The sequence below is a fragment of the Triticum aestivum genome, chromosome 6B (assembly GCF_018294505.1).
Source record: "Triticum aestivum cultivar Chinese Spring chromosome 6B, IWGSC CS RefSeq v2.1, whole genome shotgun sequence".
NCBI classification, from domain to species: Eukaryota; Viridiplantae; Streptophyta; class Magnoliopsida; order Poales; family Poaceae; genus Triticum; species Triticum aestivum.
The window spans coordinates 42100203-42125173 of NC_057810.1; the positions used below are offsets into that span (position 1 = coordinate 42100203).

Here is a 24971-nt window from a genome sequence, read left to right on the forward strand (position 1 = left end):
ATTTTAGAGTATCCACTTTCACTTGTCTATGAACTGATATAAGCAACCCAGAAGTCCTTTACCGCGGACACGGCTATTCGAATAGATGATATTAACCCTGCAGGGGTGTACTTCTTCATACATGTTTCCACCACTTAGCGTCTGCACACGACATGTGCTCGGCAGACTTCAAGCGAAAGCCGACGTGGGTGTAGACCACGACCTACCTAAACACTCAAGTCTCTAGTCCAGGTTTATCGCCTGTTCGGGTTCCATCCATGAGGAGATCCGGCCGGAGTTTCGCTCACAGCCCCAAACGATGTGAACAGGGTTCCCGAGATACCAAACGGGCATCCGGTACACCGTGCCACGTGCCTACCGCATCACAGCCCACCCCTCCGGTCAGCGCTGCCCACGGCCTCCAGCATACTACAAACACCAGAAACTACTTGCAACTCCTGGACAGAGGACAAGGGTGGATAAGAAGTCGAGCGGGGTCATATTTCAGGGCCCAATGTATGGTAGTAGCTGAATCATGGATCACAAACACAGAACTCAGTTCCTGAGGATGGCTTCAATGAGACAACCCACCATGTACTCCTACATGGCCTCTCACCGATACCTTTTACCAAATCGTGTTCACACACTTAGCTCACACACAGTAGGACATGTTCACACACCTCTGATTCATCCCCGATGAATCAGACCTCACTCAAATCTAAGCAGTAGCAGGCATGACAAACAAGCATGAATGAGTAGGCACAACAGGGCTCAAACAACTCCTACTCATACTAGTGGGTTTCATCTATTTACTGTGGAATGACAGGTCATGCAAAGGATAAAGGGGTTCAGCTACCGCAGCAAGTAACAGATGAATCGTTGTTGTCCTAATGCAGTAAAAGAGAGCAGGAGCGAGAGAGTGGGATTGTATCGGAATTAACAAGGGGGTTTTGCTTGCCTGGCACTTCTGAAGATAGCATTGAGTCTTCATCAGTGTCAACGATCACATCATCGGTATCACGTCTATCGAGAGGGGACAATTACCGGCAACATAGAAGGGAACACAATCAATGCAATGCACAATATGATGCATGGTCATGACATGGCAAAATGAATGTGTTTTGAGCTAATGCAACTAGCAACAGATTAAATGAAGTTGGTTTGAATACAAGATTCAAATTTAAACTCCATATGTGATTATTCAAATGCCATTTAATTTATTTGTGCTAAACAGCAGCTATAAGTTGTTCTAACATGCATGAAAATGGTACAGATGGATTCCTTGAATTTTTCTGATAATTTTTCATATATAAATTATTTAATTTGGAGTTACGGTTGAATTTCTATGAATTTTAGAAGTTTATACCATTTTCTGGATTTTCTGATTTATTTTAAATCCAGAAAATCATTTAATCCGTCAGCATGACATCACCTTGACGTCACAGGTCAACAGGGGCTGGTCCGGTCAAACCTGACGTGTGGGGACCATACGTCAGTGACACAGTTAACTAACCTAAGTTTAATTAGAGCCTGGGCCCGCATGTCAGTGTCCTATCTACTTAACTAAGTTAGTTAACACTAACTTAACCTGGTACTAATTAAACAGGGGGGGCTGGGCCCACACGTCAGTCAGAGAGAGGGGAGGGTCAAACCGGGCAGTGGGGTCAACCCACGCCGGTCAAGGGTCAACGGTCGCCGGCGTTTAACCGCCGGCGAGTCCAGACGCGGCGAAGGGGCTCGAGAAACGTCATCCGGCGACCAAAACAGCGGCAGTGATCATCTACGCGTAGCTGGCGCTCAGCCGCATCCATCTAGGCAAGCGGGAGGGGCTGAGGTCGAACGGGCTCGCCGGAATCGAGCTCGCGGCGGCGGCCGGAGCTCGGGGTTGATGCGGGTTGGCGCTAGGGGGAACGGTAGGTCGAACAGGTGGGCGCGCCCGGCTCCTGGGAGCGTGCTGAGCACGCGGCAATGCTCGGACGCGGTGGCAGCAGCTGTGGCCGTGGCGGCGCCATGGACGGCGGCAGCAAGCTCTCGGGCGCGGCAGCGCTAGTGCTAGAGGGCCATTTAGACTTCGGGGAGAGAGGGGAAAGGCGTAGGAGCTCACAAGGGGTCGGGAGAGAAGCTCGGTGGGCTCGGGGAAGCCTCTGCAACGGCGAATTGACGACGGCGATCTCCGGGCACCGAAGATGAAGACGACGACGCTCCGGTCGACTGCGGCCTCCTCTGGTTGCGTGCGTCGCGTGTGTAGCTCCACGGGGTCAGGGCGGAGCTCAGGGATGCATAGAGGGAGCGAGGGGGTGGCTGTGGCCCCGGTAAACGGCGTCGGCGGCGATGGGCGCGCTCGGCTGTGGTGGGGAACGGCGAGAGAGGAGCGAAGAGGGGAAAGTGCGGTGTCCAGGGGTCAAGGGGAGGCCGGGGAGGCGGTTCAGGCGCCGCGGTGGCGTGGGATGCAGGCAGGCAGGGAGGTGGCGTGTCGCCACGGCGCGCGCGTGCGCTGTCTTCCTCCTCTGCCTACTGGCAGAGGTAGAGGATGACTGGCATGGGCCTTGGTGGGCTAGGCCGTTGGGGGAGCTGGGCCAGGTAAGTGGCGCCAGGTAGGTGGCCCAGGTGGCCTTCTCTCCCTTTCTATTTATTTCTGTTCTGTTTTGTTTTATTTTATTTAATTTATTTTGCCACTGTTTTGAATTTAAAATAATTCAAACAATGCCAAAAACTCCTCTGAATATTTTATATTGCTAGATGGACTTTTCCAAAAGCTTATAAAATATTTCAGGGGGTATTTGAAATTATATTCTAATTATATGAATATAATTCAAATTCAAATAGCTAATGAATTAAATCCAAAGTCCCAAAAATAATTCCTTAAAAATGTTCAATATTTTGGTTGGGACCAGAACCCTTACCAAAAATTATCAAACATTTAAAAGGAGCATTTTTGGAGCAATGAATGAGATTTCTAGGGTTTTTACCCCTCTTTTATTTAAGTTTTTGAGGCTTCCAAAATTCCTCAGTTCAAGTTTCGAAAATATAGACATGATGCACACATGAAGCTAGCCTAGAGCACTACCAGCAGCTAGGGATGTGACACTCGCCGACACCATGGCTGCCGCCGGCTCTCCGATTCGTGATGATGAGCTCATTGATCACATCCTCACCAGACTCGGCTCCGCCTACAACTCCATCGCTGCCTCCCTGGGTGTGAGTAACGCACCTATGCCCTACTCCAGCTTCTACTCGCTCGTCTTGTCGTTCGAAGCATTGCAGGCTCAGCAGAGTGCGTCGGAGGGGTGGACTCCCTCCGCCAACGCCGTGACTCGTTTCGGCCCCTACGGCCAGGGCGGACGTGCTCCCTACTCGGAGCCCTACCCCTCCCAGGGTGGGGGTCGCTCGGCCGATGGCAATGGCCAGCCCGGGCATGGCCACCAAGGCGGCAACGACAGCCCCAATGGTGGCCGCGACCGTAACCCCTCATACGCGGGCAATGGTCGGCAAAGTGGCGGGGGTAACAGCGACAACAACGACGGTGGTGGCCGTCGCAACAATCGTTGGTGCCCCGGTGTCAAATTTGCAAAAACTGGGGGCATGAGGCCGATGATTGTCGCAAGCGCTATGACCAGGACCACAACACTCGCTCCCCCAACTCGGCCTCCACCAACACCGTCAACTATCCTAGGGTCCTGGACACCGGGACTATCGATCACCTGACAAGTGATCTGGAACGCCTCCAGGTTCACGAGCGCTATGATGGCAAGGACCAGGTTCAGGTGGCCAATGGTGCAGGTTTGTCTATTTCACACATTGGTCATTCCCGTTTACCCGGTTCATCTCTTAAACTACACAACATCCTTCATGTTCCTCACATCAGAGAGCATCTCCTTTCTGTCTACCGTCTTGTTTGTGATAATGATGTGTTTGTTGAGTTTCACCGTCGTCTTTTCTTTGTTAAGGACAAAGCAACCAGGCGTGTCATTCTTCAAGGTATCAGTCGCGGGGGGTCTACCCGATTCCCTTTGCTTGTGCATCGTCCTCGTCATCTCGCCATGCTTCATCCAGTGTTCGCGTTTCGTCGTCGCAATGGCACCAACGTCTAGGTCACCCTACCAATAACGTGGTCAACTCATTGTTCGGAGCCATGACCTTCCTTGTTCTAGTTCAAATAATTCACCATTAGTGTGTGATGCATCTCAATGTGCTAAGAGTCATCAACTACCATATTCTACGTCTTATCATGTCACTACTGTACCTCTTGAATTAATTCATTCAGATGTTTGGGGGCCCGCTATTGCGTCTTCGGGGGGGGGGGGTACAAGTATTATGTTCGTTTTGTTGATGACTACACGCGCTTCACTTGGATTTATTTGCTTAAACAAAATTCTGATGTTCAGCAAGTCTTTTATAACTTTCAGGCTCATGTCGAACGCCTTTTGGATTGCAAAAGCAAGGCCGTTCAGTCCGACTGGGGTGGTGAATACCACAAGCTTGATCGCTACTTTTAACACACGGGCATCTCCCATCGTGTCGTGTCCACATACGTCTCAGCAGAACGGTATTGCCGAGCGCAAACACCGTCACTTGGACGAGACTGGCCTCGCCTTATTGGCGCATTCGTCTCTCCCACTCCGGTTTTGGGATGAGGCCTTTCTTACGACATGTTATCTCATCAACCGTATGCCCACTCCGTTTCTCAACAAGGACACGCCCCTGTTCTGTCTATTTCATGTTCAGCCCAATTATTCCTCTCTTCGGATTTTTGGGTGTGCTTGCTGGCCTAGTCTCCGCAAGTATAATGCTCACAAGCTGGAGTTCCACTCCAAGATGTGTGTTTTTCTTGGTTATAGTCCTCTGCATAAGGGTTATAAGTGTCTTGATCGCACCTCCGGTAGGATCTACATTTCTCGTGATGTTGTTTTCGACGAGTCAGTTTTCCCTTACTCCAGCCCGGGTGTCTCAGTTGATATTGCTTCTATTGAGCACGCCCTCACTTTTCCATCTAATGAACCCGTTTCGGATGTCCATGTGCGGAAATATGATTTGTCATATTTGTCACCTGACTTGTTTTCTGCAGATGCTGCTCTAATTTCTTCCCAGGAAACCGTCGCCGCACCTGCATCCGCCGGCGTGATCGACGTGCATGGCCCCGACGTGCATGCCCCGTCTCTCGAGGCTGCCTCGTCGGCCTCGCCCGCTGGTGCGTCTACGGCCCCGTCGGCCTCGCCCGCTGGCACAACCGCGGGCCTGACTTGGTCGCCCGCTGTGTCTCCCGTCTCGCCTGGGTCGGCCCAGCCAGCCTCACCTGCGTCGGGCGTCGCCTGGTCGCCAGCCGCGTCCCCGGGGCTGCCGTCCCCGCCTGCCCCCCGCCCTCGTCGCCTGGTTCGGCCCAACCCGACGCGTCTCCCCGGCCCGTGTCGCCTGTTGCTGAAAATGGTTCAGCCGCGACACCACTGGTCGGGTCTCCGTCGTCGCCGCCACCATCTACCGACGATGCAGCTCCCGGGCACACCATGGTCACTCATCACCGCGATCATACGTGTAAGGCCAAGACATACACGGATGGCACAGTGCGGTATGACACTCGTTGGCGTGCATTCTTTCCCGCACCCACTACTCATCGTGATGCTCTTGGTGAACCGGCTTGGCGTGCCGCCATGTCTGCAGAATTTGCTGCTTTTTGTCACACGAACACATGGGTGTTGGTGCCTCAGCCTCCTGGTGCTAATGTTGTGAGCTGCAAGTGGATCTTTAAGACCAAGCATCGTCCGGATGGTTCGGTTGACAAGTGCAAAGCTCGCCTTGTTGCTCGTGGTTTTACTCAACATCAAGGGATCGACTATGGAGATACTTTCAGCCCTGTGGTGAAGCCTGCCACGGTTTGTCTGGTCCTCTCTTTCGTCGTCTCCCGCGGGTGGAGTCTTCGACAGATTGATGTGAGTAATGCCTTTTTCCACGGTTTTCTGGCCGAAGATGTCTACATGCAGCAGGCCCCTGGTTTTGAGGATGCTCGTTATCCCTCTCATGTATGCAAACTCCAGCGGTCCATCTACGGGCTCAAACAGTCACCGCATGCCTGGTATGCTCGGTTGAGTCAGCGACTCTCACAGCTTGGTTTTGTTCCCTCCAAGGCAGATGCGTCCCTGTTCATCTTTTCACATGGTGCTATTCAGATATACATGCTGGTGTATGATGATGATATTGTGATTGCTGGTTCTACACCTACTGTGGTGGATCGCCTTGTGCAGTCCTTGTCTGTGAATTTTCCCATCAAAGACTTGGGCTGGTTGGAGTACTTCCTTGGTTTGGAAGCGTCCTTTCATTCAGGGGGCATGACATTGACGCAGAAGAAGTAAGCACTTGATCTCCTTCATCGCGTCAACATGGAGAACTGCAAGTCTACTTCCACTCCACTTGCTACATCCGAAAGCCTTTCGCGTCACAGTGGTGCATTGCTGAGTACTGACGACTCTTTCAAGTATCGTAGTGTAGTTGGAGCACTTCGGTATCTGACACTCACTCATCCAGATATCTCCTTTGCCGTGAACAAAGTGTGCCAGATCCTGTCTCAGCCTACAGAGGTTCATTGGGAAGAAGTTAAGCGTATTCTGAGGTATGTCAAAGGTATTGCTAGACACGGGATTACGGATTCGTAAGTCCAGATTTACTGGAGTCAGTATATTCACCGATGCAGACTGGGCAGGCTGTGTTGATGACAGGCGTTCTACTGGTGGCTTTGCTATATTTGTTGGACCCAATCTTATATCTTGGAGTTCCAAGAAGTAGCCTACAGTCTCGAGGTCTAGCACCGAGGCAGAGTATAAAGCGTTGGCCAATGGCGCGGTTGAAGCCATTTGGATAGACACAGTTCTCACAGAACTTGGAGTCACACGGCAGTGCACATCCATATTGTGGTGTGATAACTTAGGGGTAACTTACCTGACAGCGAATCTAGTGTTTCATGCTTGGACCAAACACATTGAGATTGATTTCCATTTTGTGAGGGAACGAGTAGCTGTTGGTAAACTGGAAGTCAGGTTTATCTCAATTGATAATCAGCTAGCGGATGTATTTACTAAACCCACTACTCGACAGATGCTAGACCGTTTCGGAACCAATCTGAATCTTGTATGTAGTTCAGATTGAGGTGGCATGTAAAATAGGGTCTAGCATATTGTACATGTACACGTATTTGTATACGTATGTAATTGTATTATGATCATCTATATAAAGAAACGTGAGGCTGGATGTTAGCCACCCACGCAAAAACCCTAAACCTACCTCTTCAACTGTTGCGTCCTGATGCTTTACAATTTCTAGGTGAACTTTCTTACAGTTTTTTCTTCTTCTTATTGTTGGTGCTCCTTTGAAGCCTGAGGACATCTCTGTCTTCATCATTCCTCCCCTGTATGATACTGGTATCTCTGTCTTCGTCGGCTCCTCGCCAAAGCCCTGTACGGCATGGTGCTCACCTGTGTCCAGTACTACTCGCACCGCACACTAACTGTTGGACCGAATGTCGGAGTGCCCTTATAGCAGGAGGTGCTCACCCGTGCCCAGTACTGTAGAGTTGTGAAGTCCATTGACCTTTCATAAGGCATGTGTGAGTTCTGCAGCTAAGCTTTGTTTCTGCTCAGGTCTCCTAATAAGATGTATTTTTGTTTTCTGTGATATTGCTCCATAGTCACATGTACAAGTAAAAAAGACAGTACATGCATCTCCTAGGCACATTTATCTATTTCATATTGTTCCAGATTTAAGAGTCGGCATTTAAATTGCCCTGGATTAAAGTTATGCGCACTGATATTTATTGGTTGCAGATTTGCTGAAATCGTAGTTTGCAAAACCCATTATCCATTCCAGGCTCTAGCTTTTACTATTGGCTTTGTCTTTCCAAATAGATGAATGCACGACAGGATTGTACATATGCTTACTTGTTCTTGAGACATAGCATTCTGAACTATGAGTCAAGTAGAAGGCCTTGATCCATTTCACAGTCTTTGTGGATCCATATCTGCTTGTTCTTGCCCATGTTTTGTGTGTTTGTGAAAGGGGTGGAAGACGCATACTGATCAATTTCGGCAGAGAAGGCCGAGAAATTAACAAGGTAACTGGAACTTATCTATCCCTCTTGAATGGTTGCACTACTTGTCTTCTTATGATAGGGTTTTCTTATAATGCAAGGAAGGGCTTTATTTTGTAAAACACATTTTTTAACACAGACTTGTCTGAATTTTGTAGAGCCATGTACTTGGTACATTTTAATTTAGAATATGTAAGCGCCTTTGGCGCTGAGGAAGTACGCTTGCGCTCACCAGTTGTATTATAAAATGCCAAGCCGTATAAAACATCTGTGGTGTCTGAGTATTAGTGTGCAAATTTGTTAGATCTAGTTTTGCAGGCATAATTAAGAAATTTCCTCTAAACTGTGTTTGCTTTCTATTGTAGGACCTGCTACATGCCAATCGTGCCAATTCTTTAGGAGTTTGTGTGTGTTGTGGAACCCTGTAGTTATTTGTGGAAGCCTACATGAGATTTCTCACTTGTCTGTAGGAATATTGTTCCTTTAATTTACCAAGCCTGCAACTATTTTCTTTATACAGAATCACTAAATGCCATGCAATTGAGAAAGTTATTCCATACTAAACTTTAGAAAGATCTCCAAGCCTTACTTTTCTTTCACTAAGCATGAAGTTTCAAGAAACAAATAATGATGCATTAAGTAAACTTCCTAAGTGAGCACTTTCTCGCTAATTGAGTGATCAGTTTTCCCATGAGACTCGATTGCTACTGGGTTTATATGTTCTTCAATAAAATTTTACAAGCTTCTTGTAGGGACGCAGTATGTGCTGATATACCATTTTTTTTTTGAGAAATACTGATATACCAGGTAGGGATAGGGATACACATGAAGCTCTTTCTGGAGAGGAGGATAAGCTATCATATGGAGCAAATGGAGTATGGAGTGCACTCACGCATCAAGATTTGGATATGGAGTGTAGTCACACACCAATTTTTTTTAGGCACGCACATTGATACGTGATTTTTTTTGTACTAGCACATTGTCCCAATGTTCAAATATATGTCTGTGTACCTTTTTTTGCACTGCATGTGCATGATTACTAGAAATAAGAACGCTACTAAAGATTTGAAATAATAGTGCAATAGTTTTTTGGGTGAAAAATGAACCTTAACTACACAGCAATACATTTGAAATATTTTTTACTACTACAATCAGATTATCCTCTTACATACACAGGTGACGGTTGTAAATAGTAGTCGAGACGTGCGTTGCACGTGCAGGCTTACTAGTGGTTACTACTCCCTCCGTCCCATAATGTAAAACGTTTTTTGATACTAAAAAACGTTTTAAATTATGGGACGGAGGGAGTAGTTTGTTGAAAGAGAAACAAAGTCTTGCGAATGCGCCTTCAACTTGGGGGAATTTCTTTTGAAGTACTAGCTGTATAAATTAAAAAATTGCAAAACTTGTAAAGGTTAACTAACGAGTGGGCTTCCCCGATCGAGGTCAAGTCTTTCTCTCATTTTGCTGGCGGGGTCGCTCTCATGTATGGAGATAAAGTTCCAAATAAATACATAATCGAAGAGGCAAGTCTGACTCAACGTAATTAAGTACCCACATGAGTGTGCCGCAAGCTACTGAGTTTGAATCTGGCGGGTGCATATTTTCCGCAAATATTATTTTTGCAAACGAGGGCATTTGAATGATTAATTTAAAGCAAGGGATTTTTTTTGCAATAGAACATGCCACATCAGTCCCTGCCAAGCAGGCCATGCTGGTCAGTTTTCCCTGTCATAATGTGTTTAAGAGCAAATCAGCCCGATTTATTGTCTCGTGCCCCAAACTTGGCATTGGGCTGCAAAAAACATATTAATTGAAATACTCCCTCCTTTTCGGTTTATAGGGCTTATCTCAAAATTTTAATTTTTCCATTTTATAAGGCTCAATTTGGCTGTTCCCCATCACATGTTCAGATTTCAAGGTGCATTAAATCATTGCATGCAAGTATTAAGAGAAAATTGACCAATGCATGTATTTTATGCATTCATGCATTGTAATTAATGCATTGATAAACATAATTTTTAAGAAAAACTAGAGCATTAATTAGGTGATTTTGCAAACTATAAAAAATATTTCACCACTCACCATCTACCTTGGTTGGTGAGATTTTTTAATTAAGCCCTATAAACCGAAAATGAGGGAGTAGTATTAATTTGTTATCCTAGCCTCGGTTGTGGTACCAACATGCAATTAACTTTTCTATCGAGGTCAAGTCTTGCGCTCAGATACCGAGAGGTCGCAGATAAGGTTCCAAACAAATAAATAATCGAAGAGGCAAGTCGACAGCTTAACTAATAAATTAAGGGCTCTTTGATTACTTAATTGCCACGGTAAGAGACAAAAATGTAGCGTCATTAAGAAAAACGTTACACTGATGCGCTGGATGGGATCCTATCCTTCCCGTCAACGGGCAAGGCATACGGCATATCCTCCATACATACCTCTATACGCCGCTCCCTCAAGGTCTCCCTCTCCCCGTCCGCTCCACAGCCTTCCTCTCCTCCCCTCGCAGGCATTCAGCAGCTGTTCGATCCAACTACTGCACTGCAGGTTTGCCCAAACTTTATGCAACCTCTTGCGTTTACATATGCATATTTCTTGCTTCCTGCTACTTGAGAAATCGCCAGCTTTCATTACCCCCCCCCCCCCCCCTTTCCTTTTTAAGCTACTTATAGATCTCGCGAGTTGCGTTCTAGTAATTATGAAATTTATTTTCTAATTCTTGGGTGTATATACACCCAAGAACCAAGCGGTATTTCCCGTCATAATATATACCATACTGCTATATGTCTTGCATGGTAATAAACAAAAGGTCATCTAACATACTAATCTACGATACTATTATTACGAAGGTAGTATCATACACTAGTATAATATGTATGATACAAATTATGATACTATGCAGTATGGGCAACATTAGGCTAGTCACAACAAGAGTATCATTGGTAGTATCATGTATGCCAACTAGACATTTTTGTTAATGTGACACATAATTTAATGAGGATTGACTACCAGTATGTGTCATGCATGGTAATAAATATGGTCCCTGTGATACCAAACAATGATATTGTGCATTGGGGAGATATTAACATACACTGCTATCATATGCATGATACTAATATATGATATTTCTCAATCATGATATTTGTGCAAAAGAAATGAAAAAACACACTTCTCACATACTAAGAATACTAGGCCCGTAAGGGTTAGAATTTTCTGGTTTTTCCGGAATTTTTTTTACCACCCCTGAGAAAATGACACGTGTTACTGGGGCTTTCCTTGCCATTCCTACTTCTTAGCTACCTAGCATCTTGCAGGGATTTTTTTACCACGTCTTTCTTTCTATTGAATGCCCATGAAGGGTCACGTCAGTTTCCTTTCATGTCACGTCAGTTTCCCTTCATGTGTTTTTATTGTACGTGTCCATAGCTGGTTCCTTCATTTGCCACGTTACAATTTTTACATCAGTTTCAGTTTTTTTTTACTATGGAAGATGGGTCCGGTTGGGACACGTACTTCTCTCTAGAAAACTCCAGTTCAATCTCATGTCCCCTCCACTCTTGTTGTAGATCTATAAATTGTCCTACGCTGTTTGAGCGACACGTTATCTCTGTGTGTGCAGTACATCCTACAGTGACCTTCCTTTGTTTTCTCTTTAATATTTGTTTGGTTGCGCGATGCATGCATATGTCTTGGTCCAGTTCACGTGAGCTTTTCTGGTGGACTTCTAGATTTCCCGCGAATGCTGCATGGGCCATGCATGTCGCCACGTTTGCCAATTTACTGATGGACACGTTGCCTTCTAGGGTTTTCTGGTGGGCTTCATCTTTGTTTTTTCTTTGCTTTTGGCTGCCTATAAGTAATTGGCCTGGTGTTGGTTCACCGTCTCTGCAAGAAATCATCCAACCCTCTATCCCAACCCAGCACTACGCCGCCGCTGCCCCCTCTCCTCTGTCTCTGTACGGGCGCGCAGCCTCATCCTTCCCCAACCTGGTCGCCGGCAGCTCCTGCGCCAGGCCCTCCGTTTCCCCCAGCGAGGTCGAGATGGTAGCGCGGCGAGCAGCCCCATCCTCCCCAGCCTGGTCGCCAGCCAACCCCTAACGCTAGGCCCTCCGTTTATCGGTGGCGGTGTTGGCGTTGAAGGATGGGGCGACGATGCCGTCGGACTCTTGGAAAAGCAACGCGGGCAGAGGAAGAGCACGCGCCCCAGCGTCGGAGGAGGCTTGGCAGGAGATGGTTGTTCTGCTGGAGGTACGTGAACGGGGTGGCTAGGTTGACAAGCTGGCCTCCTACGGCATCCTCTCTTCGCCCCGCTCCGGCTCCAGCCCCTCGCTTGCCGCCTCCTGCGACGCTGGTGTTGAGCTCGCTTGCGAGGTGTTCTATCAATTGACCAAACTAAGCCAAGTATGAGTACGGACGATGGTCATGTACTTTCCTTCTTCAAGTACTCCTCCTCCTCGACGTTATCCTCCGCAGGCGTGTTCCGCCCCAGCCAGGAGTTTGTCGAGCGCGGCCTCCCCCAATGGGGAGTTCTACATCTGGCAGTGGCGCGTCGGCGTGCCGCACGGCGCTGGGATGTACTTGTGGACGGACGGGTGGATGTACGAGGGGGAGTGGCGGCACGGGCTGGCGCAAGCAGTGGTGGAGCCAGGATTGGAGTATAGGGGGGGCCGAGTACGTATATTGATCGAATCTCGTTGGTAATTACTCATTGCTCCTACTAAAATTGTTGATTGTTGGGGGGGGGGGCCAGGCCCCTGCTCGTCCCCCCTGGCTCCGCCCCTGGGCGCAAGTTCTCCTATCCGTCGGGCCGGGAGTCACCTTAGAGGGCGAGTTCAAGGACGGCTTCATGGATGGCAATGACACCTACACCGGTGCCGCCAGGGACAGGTACAAGGGCTCCTGGTCCATGAACCTGAAGCACGGCAACGGCAGGAAGAGCTACCTCAACGGCGACCAGTAAGACGGCGAGTGGCACTCCGGGCTGCAAGACGGCGCCGGCCGCTACATCTTGTGCTCAGCCCTGTAGGCTGCAGCACAGAGAATTCTCTTGTGTATTCAGTTCGGTTAGGTTCAGTTAAGTTGAGTTGAGTGGAGGCATGCAGTTGTTGTCGGCAGGCCTTGTTCTTCTGGTTCTCGTCCCACGCCTTCACCATCGACAGCTTCCGATTCATCTCCACCTTCACAAGCACCACGTCTGTACGTGAGTTCATTCATTTCATGTGTTTTTGTATTCATACCAAACAAATTAAAACTGAAAACCTGCAAACCAAATTCACCAAAACTTGAAGCAGAGGATGGACTACATGATGTACGTAGCTCTATCAGTTTCTGAACTTGGAGCTGTTGTTGGCGCTGGGGCTCCATCAACAGCAGCAAGACGGTTCGATCGATTAGAGTTAGCAACTTAGCATAGCACCAAACTGATGCCGGAGTGATATATCCATGTCTGAACGTTTGTAAACACTGCCACTACCGTTCCAGAGTCACCCTGGTGGACGACGCGTGTAGGAGCGTGAGGACGGCGGGGAGAGCGGGGTGCTTCTGCCGCCGCCGTCCCCGGCGCCGCACATCGCCAAGTGGGTGTCCCCGTGGCAGGCCAAGCAGCAAGAGGAGACCATCATAATTGACGCAAGCACTAGGAGCTCCTGCTCAACTTGCAGCTCGGGATCAGGTGGGTTGCTTCGGTCATCTCCCTTCGTCAGCGAGTCTGAATTACGATGTGTTCAAGGAATATAGTCAAGACTAAAATATTTGCATTTGCTTTCAGTACCTTTGCTCCACGCAGAGTTATAGGAATATAGTAAAGACTAAAATATGTGTTCATCTGGAAGCCTATATAGACGCTAAACAATATTTTAGTGTGTCATCACCTGCATAGACTTTTCTCCCGTAATAGTGTACTTCCAGTTTGTTGGTTTATGGACGGTCAGATGGTTGCAGCGTACCGCCTGCTTCGGTGGATCGACTTGAATAGATTGGTTGTTCATGATATGTCTTTTAGGACCAGCAGCAGCGATTTGATTCAGATGTAAATATCACTATCACTACATGAGGGTCAATATCTTAGGTCTAAGAAGAGAAGCAAAGCTTCGTACTTCCATTACCCACTATCACTATATAAAGTAGATCACTTATGCATGTATAAATTAGATTATCTTTTTTTTGGTATGAACTACGTTACCACGAATTGAGTCTTGGAACGACTTACCAAATATTTAAAAAAACTAAATAGCTTATCAATTCTTTTGGCGCGGCGTGCCGCCGCGCACTATTCGCTAGTTATAAATCATAGACGATAGAGCACGAACATGAACAAGTACATGTGGCTTTTGGTAGAACAATATAATCATTTAACGTAAGAACTTCTGTAATTTTACATAATTTATTGTAACTTATTGATTTTCTTTTTTTAAACTTATTATATACCTATGTGACTACATGCTTCCACTTATTTTGAGCGGACACATTGGTGCCGGTATATTTTCCTACTAAAAAATATGTAAATTTTGGTTGTCTGTCATTTCTTTTGGGCTACCTGCTCACTCCACCTCCTCCATTTATGATTTTATCGATTTTCCACCAATTTTGACACGTTTTATTGGCTAACCAAATAAAATCATTTTTCTTTGGTTATTTTTTTTGAGAGCTGGAGTACAAACTCAGGCAGCATAACACTCAGATTGTACAAGGGATCTTAGCCTAGCCGGGACATTTGCTATGATCAGCTGGTCATCCCCACGCCTGGCATCTGCTGCGAGTTCATGGGCCACCCGGTTGCATTCCCTGGGAGCGAAGACCAAACTGTGTTCTTGGAAGGCATTTAGAGCATCTTTAAGGTCTAGGATAATGCGCATAGCATAGAGACCGGACTGTCAAATCGGAGTTCAAAGCATCAACAATTGATTTCCGTCTCCATAATCACCCGGCCCCTATACATGTTCGCTAAGGCATGCAAGCCAACCAGAGCAGCCCGCCCTTCTGCCTCCTCCGCGCTATCGGCATGGGACATGTTCTTGCATGTGGACAGAAGGACAAGGCCCTTATGATCCCTGGCTACCACTCCTGCCCAGCACTGACCACTCCCAGGGATATAAGCTGCATCCGAGTTGGTCTTAGCCCAACCGGCCGCCGGTGCCAGCCACTTCAAGCGGTGTGTTCACCGGGGATACGAGGTTGCACACTGGTCAAGGTTGTCCCAGCTTTGTCCGTCTCCGACAGAACTTTCAGAGCTGCGTTTTCCCACTCATCCTCATATCTCTAAAGGAAAAACACTGAACCCCTAATTGTCTCCTTTCCATCACCGTGGACGCAGTCATCTCTCAGGTGCCAACAACGCCAGAGTAGTAACAGAATTTTTTGCGCGCATGTCCGGTGTCACCCTATCTAGCAACACCTGTAACCAGCCACGACCTGTGTATGTGAAAACCTTCTCTGGTGGAAGCCCCCAGTCCTCCCTCATAGCGTGTCTCAGGGCTCTACTCTTAGAACAAGCAATCACTGCATGGAACTCGTCTTCCTCGCCATTGCCACAAATCAAACAAGTGTCGTCCGGGATGATAGTGCGTCTGCATCTGTTTCCTTGTGTTGCGAGGGTGTTAGTGGCCACTCTCCATCGAAAGATCCGGATTTTCGGAGGAACGTCCGCTTTCCAAAGCATATCCCAAATACTGCGATCATTTACGCTCGTTGTGGAGCTAGAAGGACCAAGGCCTGTGTTGCTTTGTATTGAGGCGGCTAGCTTGTATGCACTTCTCACCAAGAAGATTCCGTTTCTTTCGTAGTGCCACGCAATGCAATCTTCCGCTTCTGATCTCGGGATAGGGATCTTGCGTATGTCGTCAGCATCAAAGGAGTGAATTTTTTTTCTAATCAACCCTTCGTCCCACTCTTTCCTATCCGGTAGCATGAGCTGGTTTACCCAATGCAATCTTGATCTCCTAGTAAATGAAGCTGTTTTAAGGCCTTCCTTCCTCGGGATCCACTGGTCACGTTGGATTTGAATACTCTTCCCATCCCCAACACGCCAGATGATGCCTTCTTTCGGAAGTTCAAGGCCGGTCTCAATACCTCGCCACACCGGAGAGGCGTCCAATGCAAAAACAGGGTCCAACAGGTTACCGTGTGGCTAATATTTTGATTTGAGCACCCTAGCACACAGGCTATCTGGTCTTTGTATGAGCCTCCACCCCTGTTTGGCGAGCAATGCGAGATTAAAAAGGTGCATATCTCTAAAGGCTATGCCTCCTGCACGTTTCGGCTTAGTCATGCGTTCCCATGACATCCAGTGCACCTTGCGCTGACCATGCTCTTCTCCCCACCAGAATTCTCGACCATTCTCTCGTACTTCTCACAGAAACCCTTGGAAAGGAGGAACACATCCATTGTGAAGCATGGCAGGGCTTGGACCACCGACTTTACGTGTACTTCCTTGGCTGCATATGACATGAACTTCTCAGACCAATCGTTGCACCTTTTCCCAAACCTATCCATGATAGGCTGGTAATTTGCATCCTTCATTCTTCCTTCCGGGGTCGGGAGGCCCAGATACTTGCTCTCAAAAGTAGAGGAGATAACACCCAGGGTTTCCTTTATTTCCTCTCTGGTTTCCTCCGGACAATGCTCACTGAAGAGGATGGAACATTTGCTCTCACTTAATAATTGGCCCGTTCCTTTCCGAATTCCGTCAACACCTTCTTGATGGTTCTAGCCTGTTCGGTCGTCGCCTTGAAGAAGATCAGGCTATCGTCGGCAAACAAAAGGTTAGAAATACCCGGGCTGTTCCTGGCAATTTTTAGTGGGGTCAAGTTCCCTTCATCTATCTCCTTCTTCATGAGGCTCACAAGGATATATGCCACAAACAGGAAAAGGTAAGGGCTAAGCGGGTCTCCTTGTCATAGACCTCTCGACGGGACAAACGGTTCCAACAAATCACCATTACATCTGACTGAGTAACAAACTGAGCACACGCACTGCATAATCCAATCTGTCCACTTCCTCGAGAACCCCGTTTTTAGCAGCACATCCTTAAGAAAATCCCAGTCGACCCTATCGTAAGCTTTTGCCAGGTCTAGTTTATATGCGCAATGGGTATTGTGCTGATTCTTGTTGTGTTGTATCTTGTGAAAACATTCAAAGCCGATGGTGGCATTATCCGTGATCAATCTACCCGGGATGAAGGCACTCTGTGTTTCTGATATGAGCTCATCCAATAAGGGACGCAACCTATTAACAAGACATTTAGAAATCACCTTGTACAACACATTGCAGAGGCTGATTGGTCGGTAGCCTTTCAACAACTGTGGGTCATTACCCTTTTGAATAAGAACTATCACTGTGTCATTAATTCCTTCAGGTAGTATACAATTATCAAAGAAACTGAGGATACTATTGATCACATCGTCCTTCATAACCTCCCAATTTCTCTGGTAAATCGGCTGGGAAACCTTCCGGACCCGATGCCTTTAGAGGACCAATTTGAAATAATGCATTACTTACTTCCTCCTTCGTGAAAGGCTTAACTAGTTCTGCATTCATCTCCTCTATCACTCTTCTCTTGACCAGCTCCAAAACGCCTTGGGCGTCCACTTTGTTGTCCTTATCGTCCATTTTTCTTTGGTATTTGGTAACAATTCAATTGCTTTATTTTTCCTATTAGTCAAATTAACAATAAAATGAGTTGTAAATCACCATGGTTGTATACAACTTATGTGTTCCGCTGTTGCAATGCACAAACAATTATCTAGACGCCATAAAAAATAGTGAGTGGCACATAGGCAGCTAAAAATCGCCCCATAGTTTCAATCTTGCCACAAAAGGTCAAAGTAGCTCTTCGTTAGAGCATCTCTATCCCATCATCACTATTTAACTCCACAAAGTTACTTATGGGAGCCTCAACTAAAAATTATAATATGTATTGAGAGGTGCTACTCTCGGTACTACCTCCATCCGAGTTTATTAGGCCCCCTCTTTCTGGGTCAAACTTTGACCTTAGATTTAACTAGCAAAATATAACGTAGATAACACAAGAATAATATTATTGCAAACTTCATTCCAATACAAATTCAACAATATATGTTTTATATGATACAACTTAATGTTTTAGTCAAATCTATGGTTAACTTGTAACCCACGGGGACCAATAAATCAGGATGAAATGTGTACTCGCCAATAATCTTAACTTCCATTTTTAATAGAAAATGGGGTCCACCTGTGAGCTCATCTTTCATCAACCCTATTCTTTCTTTCTTTTTTTTGCTTCTGGCACACACACAGCCGAAGAACATATGTAAGGTTTATATATATATATATATATATATATATATATATATATATATATATATATATATATATATATATATATATATATATATATATATAGCCGAGATTGAGCGTGGATTTTATATATTCCCATGTAGCTACATCTTCTATCTGGACCATTGAGCTTTACATCAAGATGTGTGCTCTCTCACTATTGAAACTTCACTCTTTTGTTTCTACCATGCTAGACAACATTTGAAGTTGAAACTTTGCAAGTCAACAACACATAAATATAACATTGTGGAGAAAATGTCACATTTTGTTGTGCCACAAAAATATCTATATTTAAATAATTTAATATAATATTTGACATTTTTGAAGCACCCAAAAAACCAGAAAACATTTATGGACATTGTAGTACTCATGTGGAGTTGATATGCAGCATTTTGATTTCAAATGTTTTTCCTTTTGGAAGAAACAGAAAAGAGGAATTTATATGCACTGATCTCAATACAAACATGGACGGCCTAGGTAGAGGGTGAATCTGTCATGTAGAACATTCACAACTTTCCCCCAAGATTGTTGATAAACTGAATAATTTTGATATTGTAGAAAGTCTGCCTCCAAGATAGGTAATATATATTTGTATTGGTTGTAGGCCAAATTTACATGGCATGACCACAATTCATCTCATTGGGTCCAATTAATGACTAACTTTCCAAGCATCATAAATGCTACTGCACACGGTGGATTTGTTAAGTCACGGGAACATTATCCTAACCCAGTGTATAAAATCGTTGATTGTTTTTGAAGGATTAATATATATTTCTACATATTATTGTAACAGGTTCCCACTTTATGCATGGTAGAGACATGTCAAAATAATTGGCCAAGCTCTTCTGCATGTATATTTAATAAATAAAAAAGTAGGGAACTGCTTCATGCATATTGCGACCACCTGTATTCAAGTAAATATGGTTTCAGCACGTTTAGAAAATGAAATGTTGTTGTTACCAATATAAAAGCACCCAAGGGACAGATCCAACTATTCTTGACTATTAAACCATGTCAATCCAACGGTCTAGATTGCTACAATATGGTGAGCGCTCAACACGTTAAGCGTGTAATTACTATCATACCAAATATCAACATCAACAACAATCATATGATTAATGCATAAATAATATCATACCTATGCAAATAGGTTCATATCAAAAATCTACATCAATAATAATCACATAATTAAGATTTAAATAATATCCTACCTAATATACGTGTACAACTAATATACTACCTAATATACACATTTACTATTAGTTTATACAAAACTGACAAGAGCCCATGTAAACAAGAACTGAAGGTTTTTAGTTTACTGTTGCAGGTCGCCAACTTCCGAAGCAAGCATGAATGCCTTGAAGCAAAACATGAACTTGGGTAAATACCCTTAGAATATTAGTTTTTCTTTATATTTGCAGGGGACCTTATTTTTGAGTTGGTGCAGGGGACCTTTTCAATATTAGTGCATCATCTAATTAAATCAATTGGTCATCGTAAGCACTAATTTCTTGTTACATTACTGGATGGCAGAGCACCGATGCAGAATATCATTTTCTACCGCCAGGTCCCCGGTGCCATTGGACATCTTCTCCTGCTCCTTGTCGCCTTTGTCCACCGAAGACGAGCTCCTCCTCACAGATGGTGTGTCCTACAACTACAATGGCTGTCCCATCCCTCCTGCGGCACTGAAGACCCTTCTCAAGAACCCCAAGGTGGCAAGCGAGAGCGAGGCCACTGATGCGGACATCGATGCCGGCCATGTTTCTGGCATCTTCTTTGTCTCCGAGAGAGACGACGACCTAGAGACATTGTACATCGCCTTGCGCTTCAATGCCGACGGCAAAGTCAAGATCTTTTCCCTTGCCGACATCTTCGGTACTGCCGACTTCAGTGGCATTCGCCTTGAGAACAGTTGTTCCATTGGCGGCGGCTACAGTATGGGGTCTCGAACCATCGACCACTCTCTCATCTATGTCTCCACAAAGGAGCCGGTACATAAACGCCACAGCCCTGGGACGGCTGTGTACAAAACTAATCTTAGAACAGGCAAGACGGAGCGGCTCACCCCACGAGGTATATATAGTACAGTATATGCTTCATGCGTTGATTGATCCATGAGCTAGCCCTTGGCATTCCCATTAATTACCTACTTGCACCATATACGCTCCACATGTGCAGGGATGTTTGATTTGAGCCCAGCCGTGTCCCCATCGGGGAAGAAGGTGGCAGTGGCGTCATTTCGATGGAATAGATGGGATGGCGAGGTCGAGAAACTGGAGACTGACATCTGCGTGATGAACGTGGATAGGGAGGAGTGTCGTGGCCTTGGGCGCAGCCTAATCATCAGGGACGGTGGATGGCCATCCTGGGGTAGCGACAACATCATTTTCTTCCATCGAGGCGTCAAAAAATTCTCCGAGGGCATGGGTGAAACATCTTGGGCCGTCTTCCGGTACAACATCAGCACCAAGGAGACCATGCTGGTGACTCCGCATGGGTTGGACGCGGTGACTCCGGCTGCCATCAGCGACACTAAGGTGGCGGTGGCAACCATCCGCCAGGAGCCCCTGATTGGCGATGCCAGCGTGGATGTGCAGTACCGGCACATCGAGATTTTCGACACGAGTACGCCCGAGCTGCCGCCGGTGTGCATCACCCAAGCGATGAGGCCAAAATGCGACCACTACAACCCCTTCGTGCTGGACGGTGGGGGCCTCATTGGATACCATCGCTGCGTGAGTGATCAACTGCAACATGGAGACCGCACCCATCGGAATTTGTTTCAGCCGGAGTCTCCGGTGAATGACGTCGGCTTGCATTGTTTGTCTGTCATCTCCCCCGGCCGATACACGCTTGCATTCATCAACAATGAATTCAATGAGGTGTGGGTCGCCGATAGCCAAGGGTTGCGCCTCATATACAAGAAAAGGGGCCTGAATAGCATTTTAGCCGCTGTGTGGAACCAGAACCCTATGAATGACACCCTGTACATCTGCGTCGGCACATCCTTCAGCACCGACATCGACATGCCACTGGAGATCTACTGTATCATGAACGCCTCTGCTCAACCGAGGTATCTAAAAGTCAGCAGGTTAACTAACGGAGAGTTCAACAACGCGTTCCCGTCGAGCAAACCGCAGGGAAACAAATTAGTCTTCCGGTCGACAAGAGATTGGGGCAAGAAGAAGCACAAGAACCTGTACATAATGGAGGACGCATCGTGTGGGGAATATGGAGAAGGCACAATGACGCGGTTGACGATGGGGCCATGGACAGACACGCACTGCATGTGGTCCCCGCAAGGGGACTGGATAGTCTTCTCGTCGACGCGCGACAAGCCCTACGACGCCGCCAAGGTGGATAACAGCCTGGACCCGGGGCACTTCTCCGTGTTCCTAGTGAATCTGCAGGACCCAATGGTGGTGATCAGGGTGATGAACAGTGACGGTCACATACACCGCCCAGTGTTCAGTCCGGACATGAGGAGTATCGCTGTGACGGCGGACCTCGCAGCAGTGTCCGTTGAACCGATATCGCTGCCCAGGTACTCACACCCACTGCGTTCCTACGGCAACATTTCCGTGGTGGACATCGACACAAAGGATCTGATGGAGAAAAAATACATCAAAGGACCCAGGTATTTACACCCAATGTGTTCCAATGTCTTCGTGGTGGACATGGAGCCAGAGAATCTGACGAAGACCGAACACCTAGGACCCAGGCCAGGGGCTAGGAAATATTTTCTGCAGCCTACCGCGCTCTATTGATTTTGGAGGAAATTGACAATTTATAACTAAGTTCGCTGCAGTGTGATAATCACAACAAAGTCGATCTACTTTTGATAAAACTAGCACTTAAGAGGGCATCCTCTTTGTTTTGTCTCAGGTGTTCGCAATTTTCTTTATATTTTCATAAACAATATTATTTAATTATGGCATTGTAAAATATATTTCTATACTCGTCGAAATTTATGCTAAAGAGAATGGACATGACACTTTTTTTATCTTTAATTTAGTTTATATTTAAGGTGATATCTATATAACCTACTAATAAAGGGAGGTGTGTTTCGCCGATTTTATGGTTCGTCCACCGCCGAAACAAAAAGGAAACCGTTTCAGATTTTTTTCTATCGCGGTGGTACTAAAATTTTGTGCATACATCCGCTAGAAAATATGTCGCCTCCCTATGTTTCGCTCGAAAAAACAGGCAACGTCCAGAGTGCCCCACGTAAGCATGCTCCGCATGTGCCCCACAACCGGCTGGGCCTCATCGTACTCTCTACGGCCCGCCTGGATCTCCGGTTGGTGCCCCACCGAAGTGGTAAAATTTACGGGGAGAAGGGGGATTCGAAACGAAAGTGATGCCCTTCTCAGATCAAGATCAGATGAGCTCAGGTTAACAGTAAAAATCCAAAAAAAATCTGGATTTATTTGTGACAAACTTTGAAAAATATTTTCAGTGCTTGCAAAGTTCCTCATGAAATGACATTTGTAGAAGTTGTGGCCAAAGACAAAATCAATGTTCCAAAAAAGTTAATTTTGAAGTGCAGTTTTTTCACGGTTACCGCGAATATCATTTTAGGATGCAATTCATTAGAAACATGTGTCAAATGTTGCCACAAAAACGTGTTAGAATTATTATTTTTTCAATTTTTTTTGTTCGTCCGAGTTCATATGAGCTTAAGCTGAGTTAATCTCACTAGTAGAAAAGGGGGCAATGATCCAGGCCGGGTCAGCCCATTAGTCCCGGTTCAATCCAGAACCGGGACCAATGGGGCATTGGACCCGGTTCGTGAGCCCCAGGGGCCGGCCGGGCCACGTGGGCCATTGGTCCCGGTTCGGCTGGACCTATTGGTTCCGGTTGGTGGGACGAACCGGGACCAATGCGCGTCGCTCCTGGCCCACCACTATTGGTCCCGATTGGTGGCTTGAACCGGGACCAAAGGCTGCCATTTAGTCCCGGTTCGTGGCATGAACCGGGACCAATTAGTTGCCTATATCTACCCCGCGAGCAGAGCACTCCCAGTGCTCTGTTTTTCGTGGCCGGCGAGGGGAGAGCTTTGTGGTGCTCTAGCTCACCTCCTATGCACACGAGGTGTTCGATGGAATGCCCGAGCCACACTACTTAAGCTTTCTCCTCTCCAAGCTCCATTTTCCTCAATATTTGTCTAGGTTTAGCGGTCCGTCACGTCTCGTCCCTGTCTTCACCGCCGTCGATCGCCCGCGCGATCTCGTCGCTGGCACCACCGTGGTGAGCCTCTTGTTCTTATCTTCTTTCTGAAAGGAAAAAAAATTCTTACTTGTATATTTATACAGATACTTGTATAATTTTCTTACTTTTATTATTGCATCTTATATAGTGCGATGGTTTTGGTATCCGCCCCCGTCGGCCCTCGTCCTGTCTATGATTCGGATGTGGTATATATTATCTTTTCATAACTATTGGTTCATTTATTGTTTATGACAATTATGCCGACCAACGTGACATAGATTTTATTTATCTAGGAGGTTGTTGAACCGGAAATTCCAATCGACCCTATTGTCGAGAGGTTAAATTTAGTTGAAGAAGAAAACAATTTGTTGAAGGAAAAAATTAGAAAAATTGAGGAGGAGAAGATGATATTGGAGTTGCATGTTGCGGATGTCGTCGATGATCACAAGATCAAGATGGATGCAATGCGCTTGAAGATTAGAAAGATTAAAAAATATGCCATTCATACCGAGGCTTGGTATCATTATGCCGTTGGATCAGTTGTTACATTGGTTGCGATTATGATCGCATTTGTTTTTGCATTGAAATATTTTACATAGTGTCAGTGTATGGTTTAATTAATTTAGATGCTCTGCAGAGCTTTATGTTGTTAGATGAAAAATATGTATGCACTTTGGTTTTAATGTGATGATGAACTTCTATTAATTTGGTCACTTAATTATCTATTCATGATGTTCTGTATTGATTTTTGACACACTTAATTATATGTAATGCACGCAGATGAACCGGCAATGGATGTACGGTTCAAGACACACCTCCGAGTACATTAAGGGCTTGCATGATTTTCTCGAAGTGGCTGAGGCAAACAAGCAGAATGGTTTTATGTGTTGTCCATGCCTTATATGTGGGAATACGAAGTCTTACTCTGATAGGAAAATCCTCCACACCCACCTGCTTTACAAGGGTTTAATGCCACACTATAATGTTTGGACGAGGTACGGAGAAATAGGGGTTATGATGGAAGACGGCGAAGAAGAAGAGTACGATGACAACTATGTGCCCCCTGAATATGGTGATGCTACTGAACATCAAGAGAAACCAGACGATGTGCACGATGATGCTGCAACGGGCGAAGCTGCTGAAGATCAAGAGGAACCAGACGATGTGCTCGATGATGATGATCTCCGCCGGGTCATTGTCGATGCAAGGACGCAATGCGAAAGTCAAAAGGAGAAGCTGAAGTTCGATCGCATGTTAGAGGACCACAAAAAAGGGTTGTACCCCAATTGCGAAGATGGCAACACAAAGCTCGGTACCGTACTGGAATTGCTGCAATGGAAGGCAGAGAATGCTGTGCCTGACAAAGGATTTGAGAAGCTACTGAATATATTGA

General features: G+C 46.1%; 1 protein-coding gene across 1 annotated transcript; it reads left to right on the forward strand.

Moving 5' to 3' along the window:
* The first annotated feature begins 19890 nt into the window (after positions 1-19890).
* On the forward strand, positions 19891-22334 carry LOC123133369 (uncharacterized). Its single transcript, XM_044552860.1, has 2 exons — positions 19891-20440; positions 20546-22334. The coding sequence occupies exons 1-2, from the start codon at positions 19891-19893 to the stop codon at positions 22132-22134; spliced, it is 2139 nt and encodes a 712-aa protein (XP_044408795.1). The 3' UTR covers positions 22135-22334.
* Positions 22335-24971: the final 2637 nt, after the last annotated feature.